At 38.7% G+C, this 10,109-nt stretch overlaps 1 protein-coding gene across 4 annotated transcripts in view; it reads right to left on the bottom strand.

Moving 5' to 3' along the window:
* Positions 1–4,514: 4,514 nt before the first annotated feature.
* The window catches only part of LOC110029160, a 10,973-nt gene continuing 5,378 nt past the window's right edge, over positions 4,515–10,109 (bottom strand). For 2 of the 4 annotated variants that reach the window (XM_020731319.1, XM_020731323.1), the window contains 5 exons: positions 5,933–5,998; positions 5,530–5,634; positions 5,296–5,449; positions 4,931–5,007; positions 4,515–4,872 (listed from right to left, as the gene is read on the bottom strand). In XM_020731319.1, coding sequence (XP_020586978.1) covers positions 4,741–4,872; positions 4,931–5,007; positions 5,296–5,449; positions 5,530–5,634; positions 5,933–5,998 — 534 coding nt within the window. In that variant the 3' untranslated portion in view covers positions 4,515–4,740. The remainder of the gene's footprint in view (positions 4,873–4,930; positions 5,008–5,295; positions 5,450–5,529; positions 5,635–5,932; positions 5,999–10,109) is intronic. The other 2 variants (XM_020731320.1, XM_020731322.1) reach the window with 2 other exon arrangements.

Below are 10,109 nucleotides of genomic sequence, written 5' to 3'. Positions count from 1 at the left end.
TCAAAACTCCCAGTCACAATACAACAACCCCTCCAGCTAATTCTACACCAATCCACCACAGTGGTCCAATCCACTTCTCCTCGTCTCGCCATCTACTAGTCCAGCTACCTCATCTTCTTTCGAAATCACTCCTCTACCCACACTCTATAACACCCGCACCATATAACAATTCCACCTGCACATCCCTCATAGCACCGCAACTCCCCACGACAACCAACCCAGCAGCTCCCCCACCAACACATATTCCCCATCCTATGCTCACTCGAACAAATACAGGTCACCTTAAACCCATCCAAAAGTTCAACCTCTCCCACCAACTCCAAAGAAATCTGGATCCACCTCATTCACCCAAGCCACCAAATTATCTCATTGGCGAAAGCCTATGTTCTAGGAGTTGCAAGCACTCCAAGCACAAGCTACATGGGATTTAGTTCCCCTCCCACCAAACCAGAAAGTGCTTGGGTGCCGCTGAACCAAACGCACAAAATTCCATATCGATGAAATGGTGGCTCGACATAAGGCTCGCCTCATCGTTTAAGCTTACAAACAGGAATTCGGTGTCAATTACTCAGAAACCTTCAGCCCAGTCGTCAAAATGGCCATTCTCCGCATTGTTTTCACTCTTGCCTTTAACAAGCAGTGGCCACTACTCCAATTCGATGTCATCAACGCATTCTTGCATGGAACTCTTAATGAAACAATTTATATGCAGCAATCAAAGGGAATCATAGATCCCAATCTCCCAAAACACATGCTTACTCAAGAAAGCATTATATGGTCTCAAACAATCGCCTCATTGATGGTTTGCCACCATCTCTACATTTTTCATTGAACGAGGTTTTCACATCAACAAATCCGACCCATCGCTGCAGCTCTCCTTCTCCAATACACACAAACTCTTCGTACAAATATATGTAGATGATATGGTAATCACGGGTGACAACTCTAAGGCTATTGAGAGTCTCATGCAATAGCTGCAATCTAACTTCCAAATCAAGTATCTAAGCGAAATATCTAAATTCTTGAGCATCCACGTCACCCGCACAAAGGAGTTCACGTCTCTATCTCAGCATCAATACCTTCACAGCATTCTACATGACACAGCCATGCTTGATTGGTTGCAACTCCGCTTCCTGCAAAGAGGTATGACTTCGCTGCTCATAATAAACCCTTCGATAATCCCACAGACCAGAGGAAAATCACCGCTATCCTTCAATACCTCACCATAACCCACCCAGATATTGCATTCGCCGTCAATACTCTTTGCCAACACATGCATGCTCCGCTAGCTCTCACCATCAGCTGTATTACGCTACCTAAAGACTCAATCGGATTCGTTCTCAGAATTACTCATGATCCCTTACACTTCAAACCTACTCCAATGTAGATTGAGTAGCCGATTCACTTGACTGAAAATCAGTCATAGGTTTTTGCACCTTCTTGGGTGGAACACCAATCTCCTCGACAGCGAAGAAACAAACCACGGTCGCTCACTCCTCCACGGAAGCCGAATATTGCACTTTGGCAGAGGCAACCGCAGACCTCATTTGGCTTCGTCGCCTGCTGAATTGGGCATTCCATAGGAACAGTCAACACCTCTTTACTGCAACAACATATCACCTATGGCCATGGGCAATAATCCAATCTTCAATCCCCGTACGAAGCATATCAAAATTGATTATCATTTCATATGACAACACATTTAGTCCGGACATCTCCAACTATACTATATACACACCCAGGATCAACCAGTGGACATCTTCACCAAATCACTACACAAGCAATGTTTCAAGCTGCTTCGCTCCAAGCTTCAGCTTGCAGGGAGGTAATATCCGCACTCATTATTTCGGTTACCTGGGAAATGCTCCTCACCGCCAGCTGCATGTTGGACTCCCTTATCATTACTAGTACAGGCATACCAAATCCCAACGGCCTCATACAGAGCATATCACCTCTGCCTCCTCATATATATGTAAAAGTTCCCTTTGAAATAAGGCTGAATTCTAAGGGGCTTCATTATTCATGCGCAATGTAATCAGTATTTTCCATTTTGTTGTTCTATCTATGTGTTCCTTCCATCCATCTGCTGCTGTTATTAATTAATGTCGATATATAGTTTTATATACAAAATTGATATAAATTTTAAATTTAAAGAATATTTGATCCCTCCAAGCATGTCAAACAGAGCCCGATTCGGAAGCGAATAAATTATTCAAATCGTCTCGACTGTCCAAAGGCACTCGCGCGGTCCGTTTCATAAAATGACGCCCCATGAATAATTGTTACTCAAACAAAAATTCATGCAAAATGCACTTCATGCACATAAAGTTACGTACAACTGAATGCGACGAATGAAGCAGATATTAAGGTCAGCAAATGCACCCACAAGTATCTTGTGCATCTAGAGAAAAAACATATTTGTGCATCCCGGTAACCCTATGGATCTCCAAAATTTTGTTTGGACGTCAGACAAGGGTATTCACTTTGCAGATCTCCGGGAATGCTATCAGATGTCAGTGCAGAGTACAAATTGAATTGTTATACTAAATTTTTTATCATTGCAGTTGTTTTTTTTGGATGATGTTGCATCTTATTTGATGAGCTTGTTGAAGTTTATTATCTGCCTTTGGGTAGTAGAATTCTGCCCTTAAGCATGATTTGAATTTCTTCAACTCATCTGATTGTATGTCGATCACCTAGCCCTTGAGGCTTGTGTTAGGTCGATGAAAAAAGTAGTCGGCTTAGCACATGGTGTTTGAATTGGCTTATTGATGATAGAAGTCTTTCAGTTCAACATTAGGGTTTATACGAGCTAGGATAACTTCTGTCTTGTGTTAAGTGCTTTGTCGGACTTATTCAAAAAGCGGTTACTTGGGTTTTGCGTTGTAAGCGGACCCATTGAAAATAATATAAAATGTGGCTTGATTTCTTCTTAAGTCAGGATCATCTTCTTTGATCTTATCTTAATTCCTAGAAAAATTGAGAAAGTCTTTTGGATTTAGACCACTTGGACCTGTCAAGTTAGAAACACTTAGGTGGGATAACAATCATTATTGGAATAACAAAGTGGGGGCCTTTTTCATTGCGGTGTTGGCTTATTGAGTGAAAAGAGCAACCAGCAACTTGGTCATAAGCTTATTGAATCCGGTCATCAGGACACATTTGAGTCTTAAACTAGGGTTGTTGATGGATTTGCACTCTTGTCATCATCAGACTAGCGAACGAGGGCTCTTCCACTACAAACTTATCTTGTTGAGTGTAAAGAGCAATCAAGGCTTGTTAAGCCCAGCCGTCAGGACCAACTAGAGTCATAAACTTAAGTAACAAATAGACTTCTGCTTCCAGGATCATCGAACTGACAATACAAGGGTTCTTCCACTAGAATCTTGGCTTGTTGACTATACACAACAGCCAGCAACTCAGCCACATCCGAGTTTGTTGAGTCTGGCCTTCAGGACCCACTTTGAGTCCAAGACATAAGCAAAAGATGATTGGTGCTTCTCCAACTTAACCGGCTGATGCTTTAACAGCTTTCTCGTCCAATGTTCGAAACTTTGGCTAGTCTTAGAGGTGAAACTCTGGTTTATGGAATCATTTTCTACACTATATTTGCAATTGTGTCCTCTTTTGATCAACTAAACATAGCTTTGGCATTGATAACTTGAATAGCCACTTGGGGGTCCTACCATGCGGTGCAACATCAAATTCATGGGGATCTCGATAATCTTTAAATTTTAGCCACCTAAAACATTTACCTACTCTATAATATTTTATTGTACACTAATAGTCAAGAATTATTTGCCCTAATATTTAAGCGCATTATAGGTCATTTGTGGGCATCCAAACATTAATTAATCCGGTTTCACGAGATAAAATGGGAAAAGGATGTTTTTAATTAGTGTGACAAAGAAAATAAAAATGCCTTCTGAAAGCGAACTTTTGTGGGGAAACGAACAGGAACATGGCCGCACAAATTTATGAAAGATGAACATTGAACCTATAAAAGGGGCAGCCTAAATAACAAGTCAATTAGGGTGACCATTTCAATTATGAAAAAGGTCCATTTTTTAATGTATTTTAAATGGAAACACCGTATCAATGGCACCAAGATCTAAAAAAGCACCATCAACTAAAACTCCTAAACCGAGTCAAAAATGGTAGCGAGTTTTCTATTTGTTTCAATCAATTATGCCAGAACTTTAAATTATGACTTTAACCCTAATCTCTCAATATCATCAAAGCACTAATTGAAACATTTAGTAAATATAATAAGGGAGTCTGAAATCCTTCTTGGTTGTGGGGACGAAGAATAGACGACATCAGTAGCAAGGGTGTAAAGCCTAAAGAAAAGGAGCAGCCATCTTCTCATTAGGGTAAACAAAAGACTTCTCTTTCTCTTGATGGCCAATAGAATCTAATTGAAGCAAATCACTGAACTTAATTATCCCACATAATTCACTGAAAATACTACAAATAACAAAACTTCATGATCAGTGCCATGTTTGCTAGTTATCTTAAATTTACTTACTAATGTGGCGCCATCCTCTTCTCCAATACACATTACTAAAGTCCCTTTAATGAGCAAAAACAAAGTAAGAACATTTCCTACAATCAATCAATTTACAAGTGTAAATCATTGTCTGTATTGAGACTAACATTGAAAGTCCAATGATTCTATGATGAATCAATGTACATTTGTAAAACGTGGTCAGTATGGAAGCTAAAATTTTTCACCGTTTTTTAGCCAACAAAAACTGGGAATAGCGGTCGGCGCCATGTTGCAGCAAAAGTTCTATAAATTGTAACACAACAAATACAAATTCTCTTCATCTGGTTGAGGGATGGCCTTCTCAAAGATCTGCAGGCAAAAAGCTACCATTATCAGATTGTAAATATCTTCTCTGCACACAAAATTTGATGTAATATGTACCTGAAAGCCTACCCTCTCATATAACTTCTGAGCTGTAATGTTATCCTTGTGGACGTTAACAAATACCTGACCAACACCTACAGCAAAAAAAGAGCGTTAGGTTAGCAAAAGTGAAGAATATTTCATTCTATAAATTACGAACTAAACCGTGGCTCTATTGCATATGCCTGAATCATTTACATTCAAACAGGAAACTTCATAGACATCAAACTTTACAGGTTAAACCATGTCATTCCTTTAACTGATCTGACTTCAATTTTTTTTAAATGAAAAGAAAAATTTAACAGCTAGCATATACTTTTAAAATCAGTCAATAACTCCCCATCTAAAAATAATGCTGAAAATTTCAGATTTAACATTTTTACCAGATGATTTTGCAGCATCCATAGCTAGATGGAGCATGTTGCTCGCAATTCCTTGACGACGTGCATACTTGGCCACACATAAGTTTGCAATGTAACCATATCTGGGTAAATCAGAACGGTATATGCCGCAGGAAATTGGGGCCTTTGATCGCTCCTGTTATAAATTTCATGAAGTTAATTGATGACATGGAGAATTTTCTAATCAAAAATGGTAAAGCATAATTAAACCCATACACAAGGGAACGTTTGTCCGGAAAATAATTGTCTAAGGCTGAAGTCCAGCGTTCCAACAATGCTGCTTAAGACTGTACGCTTTACACAAATGTCTTCCTTTTTGACCTGATATTGTCATTCACAAAATAATATTTGTAAACAAGCCGCAACCAACAATGAATAGATTGGCAGTAATTTAGGTAATTAAATAACACTCGATTCTCAAAGGTAGTTAAAGCTCAAGTTTCTATCCGCTATTTGAATCAGGGAGTGCACTTAATTTCTACTCGAATCAAATGAAAATTTGACCTGAACTTGATGAGAAGAAATCATTGCGGAAAACAAGCTATCAGATGCCTTGCTATCCAAATTCTAAAGTAGTACCAACTAAAAATCTTATAAATATCTCGTTGTTTGTTCATACCGTAATAATGCAGGCACAGTCATCAGCATACTTCCCAGTGCATCGCCTCTTTATTGCATGAAACTCCTGTAATGAATTTCATGACATGATTGTAACGTTTGGACAAAGAAAAGTAGTATCAGATAAGCGTATACAGCTAACAGCAACTATATTAATTACAAAAATCGAATAATGAAGAACATTGCAAATAGATAACCATACCAACATGGGATGTCAGAAATCATTCATAGATGCTTCAGTTTGATTAATGCATCGTGTTCACCTTATCATAAGTCAAAATTTTGTGCATATGCCTCACAACAATCAACCAAAGTCAAAAATATGGAGGTTTCCATTTATTTGTCACTGCTAGATCAATAAGCGCAGCAGGCCAAAAGATCAAGTTAATATGTTCTAATTGCAATCGGTATAATATTATTTAATAAGCAGATTAAGTGACATTACTGTCCGGCATGTCATTAATTAGTCACATGGCATCATGTTATATATACTTATTGTTGACAAGTGTCAGGTATGCAATGACTTGAAATAAGACTCTTGTTGTGATACTTCTCTTCTGTCACTTCCCGCTCCCCATTTTCTAGAGTTCTTGATGAACTTGAAATTATTGTTTATCATTACAATCCCTCAAAGTCGAAACAACTGGTGCTCATTGAGCCTTTCTTGTTACGTGTTGTCACCAATATCCGCCTTAATTTTTCAGGTAGCCCCAACCTATTGATCCATTACATCACCATCAAATCCAGCACCATGCTTCCCTGAGCCACAACAATCATATCTATGTCTCCCAGCCCTCCATGAAAAAGCCAATGATTTGAAATCAACTCACCCATCTTCCACCCACTATTCCATAGTGGTTGTCCGGGTACCAAAAGCATTGGATCTTTGTTGAAATTTTTATCTAATGAAAGGTCATATTTGTAAATAGATGAAATATAGGAATTTATTTGTAAGTGTGTCTTGTAAGGCTCTATATGAGCCCATCATAAATAAAATGAAGGATGATTTTTGAGCAATAATTTATATTTGATATCAGAGCTAAAATCCTAGACTGGTAGCAATTGTAATCATTGAGACAATTTGACAAAGTTGAACTATTCTTAGATGTATACCTGGAAGGCATATCCTATATGTTTAAAGTTTAGACTTTGTTTAAATTTTTCGAAGTTTGTTGTCTTTATACCAGAATCAAAGGAATGTGCGAGTAGTGCTCATTAATTTGTTATGATATTTTGATGGAAGTTTTTATCGAACTGATTTATAATGTTATTGATAACTTTATATGCATACCACTCAATTCATATGTATTCACATATCCAAAACTTAAACTTCATTTGAAACATATATGTCAACTTAGCTTTGCATGAAATTGTGTATTTCACTTTTTAAGAAGTTGAAATAGTGGTATTTTTGTTGTGATATGAAATATTTGGGTTGTATAAATGTAAAAAGTAAAGTTTGGGTGCAAGGTTTGTAAATATACGGAAATTGGGTGGTATCTATGTGATGTTTTCTATGAGTAACTTCCTATCAAGGTTATGATGAATTTTTTGCAAAAAAAAAAAAAAAATTTGTTTCTTTTCAATCAATTGCAATATAAATTTACAGCTCTTTTCAATTGTTTGATTCAAAACCAACATTAAAATTTTCAAGTGCAATCAAACTAATAAAACGAGTCGAGCTTGAGCTTCCCAATCGAGCTCGAGTTGACGAGCCGAGCTAGAGCCTAATATATTTTTCTTGAGTCAAGCTCGAGCTCGTAATTTAAGCTCGAGTCGAGCTCGAGCCTGATTTAATTACACGAGCTAAGCTCGTTTGACCCCAAACTCGAGCTCGCTCGACTCGTTTACACACCTAGTCACTTATACTCGCATTAGCAAATGTACTAGTGGCACACTTGCTCTTGCCTCTATATCCACCACAGAATCATCATAATGGATCATAGGTGTTTCTCGTCACGTACAGGAACTGCTGAAGAGTTTTCCGCATATACTCATCTAACAGTACCAGAGAATACACAGACTGTTGATGGTACAGCTCAGCCTATAGTTGATAAGAGTATAGTGAAATGTATCAATCATATGACATTGTCCAATGTTTTGCATGCTCGTTCTTTTCGAGTAAATCTCTTATTCATTAGTGTCATTATTTTCTAGCTAAAATGCAATGTTTCTTTGATATTCCTCGGGTGATCTTCCAAGAGAAAGGGACGGGTCGGACACTTAGAACTGAAACGTAGCATAGTGAACTCTGGTACTTGGATCGAGAGGGGGTGGACTTAGCTCTGGCATGCATGGTGAAAAGTGCTGCAATAGGAGAATCTAAGATGAACGTCGAGGATGTGTCACTGCTACATCACAGACGTATGGGACAATCTAGTCTTAGTTTACTAAGTTGATTGTATCCAGCTATGTATGAAAAGACAAATAAGAAGAAATTGGTGGGTAATGCTTGTGAGTTTGGCAAGCTGACCAGCAGCTCTTATGTGAGTTCTGGGAAGAGGAGTTTTAGTGTATTTGATTTGATATATTCTATTGTAGGGAGACCTTGTCCTACTAGCCCTATGAATGGTTATCGTTATTTTGTTACGTTTATTGATTTTTTTCTCGTGTTATCTGGATGTACTTGATGAGGCAGAAGAGTAGGGTGGTTGCTTGATTTAAAGATATCCATAAGACAATCCAGACCCAATATGGTGTCGTTGTGAATGTACTGAGATCTGAGAATGGGACATAATATATCAACAAGACATTTGAGGTCTATCTATCAGCTCAAGGGATACAATGTCAAACCACATGCCCATACATACCTGCACAGAATGGAGTAACAGATAGGAAGAATCACCATCTTCTAGAGGTAGCCAGGAGCATGATGATGGCAATGAATGCCCCACAATAGTTATCGGGACAATTAGTGTTGACAGTCGCTCGATTGATTAGCAGGATGCCCTCAAGAGTACTGGAGTAAAAATCTCCTTGTCAGATGTTGAAAATAGATAATAATGGGATCCTTCCATTGAAGGTATTTGGATGTGTATGTGTTGTGAAAGACAACAGACCATTTGTAGGGAAGTTGGATCCCAAAGTTGTGAAATATGTGCTCGTGGGTTATTCTGTTACTCAGAAGGGTTATGTCTGCTGAAGCCGGATTGAGAAGAGACTTTTTTGTGAGCATGGATATATCATTTAGAGAGTTTGAGTCATACTACACTCTAGAGGTGAATTCACCCTTCGATGACTCAACAGATGTTGTAGATATGAGGCGAGAGAGAGAGTAGTAATGGTGATCGAGTGGTGCAAGTGGGATCGATAACATGTTCTATGATGTGGGATGAATCAACTGAGGAAATAAAAATCGAGGAGATTGAACCTAAAGGTGGAGGGATTCAGGCCAAATGTGAGTTAAGGGTATATCACGGAGAAAGAAGCAAACCGAGGGAACAGTGTTTGTCATGCCAACAAGTCCCTTATCCCGATATTCCCCAACTCTTGAGACACCTACACTATCGACCTTTGATTCAAAACTACCAGGTGACCCCAATATTAAGGAGGACCTCCCGCAACAATGCGAGATATCCTCCTAATCGTTTTCGGTGGAAACATGACATTGTGAATTTTATTTCCTATTATGGCATCTCACCTTTGCATGAGGAATTCATTGCATCATTAAACTCTGCCTTTATACCCGTGTTGGTTGGTTGCTAAAGAGGATCCCAAGTGGAAAGCGATGATGCATGAAAAACTTGGCACTCTTGATAAAAATCAAACATGGGAGATTGTACCACTACCAACAGGGATGAAGGTAGTTGGATGCAAGTGAATCTTCACGGTAAATCAAACTCCAGAAGGGTGGGAGGAAAGTTACAAAGCATGACTAGTGGCAAAAGAGTGTAGTCAGGCGCATGGCATTGACTATAATGAAACATTTGCAACAACTGCAAAAATGACCATGGTGAGGACACTGGCATTTTTAGCAATGAATGGTGGATGGAGACTCCACCAACTGGATGTGAAGAATATTTTTCTTCATGGGGAGCTACCAGAGAGTTATATATGGAGATACCACCAGGACTCAGTACATCCCAAACAGTGGGCATGGTGTGTAGGCTTAGGAAGTCGTTGTATGACTTAAAACAGTCTCCTTGAGCCTGGTTTGACAAGTTTAGGATAACATTGGT

The sequence above is a fragment of the Phalaenopsis equestris genome, unplaced genomic scaffold (assembly GCF_001263595.1).
Source record: "Phalaenopsis equestris unplaced genomic scaffold, ASM126359v1 Scaffold000552, whole genome shotgun sequence".
Classification (NCBI taxonomy): Eukaryota; Viridiplantae; Streptophyta; class Magnoliopsida; order Asparagales; family Orchidaceae; genus Phalaenopsis; species Phalaenopsis equestris.
The sequence above is the reverse complement of the archived record's forward strand: the minus strand, read 5'-3'. Positions and strand labels throughout refer to the sequence as shown.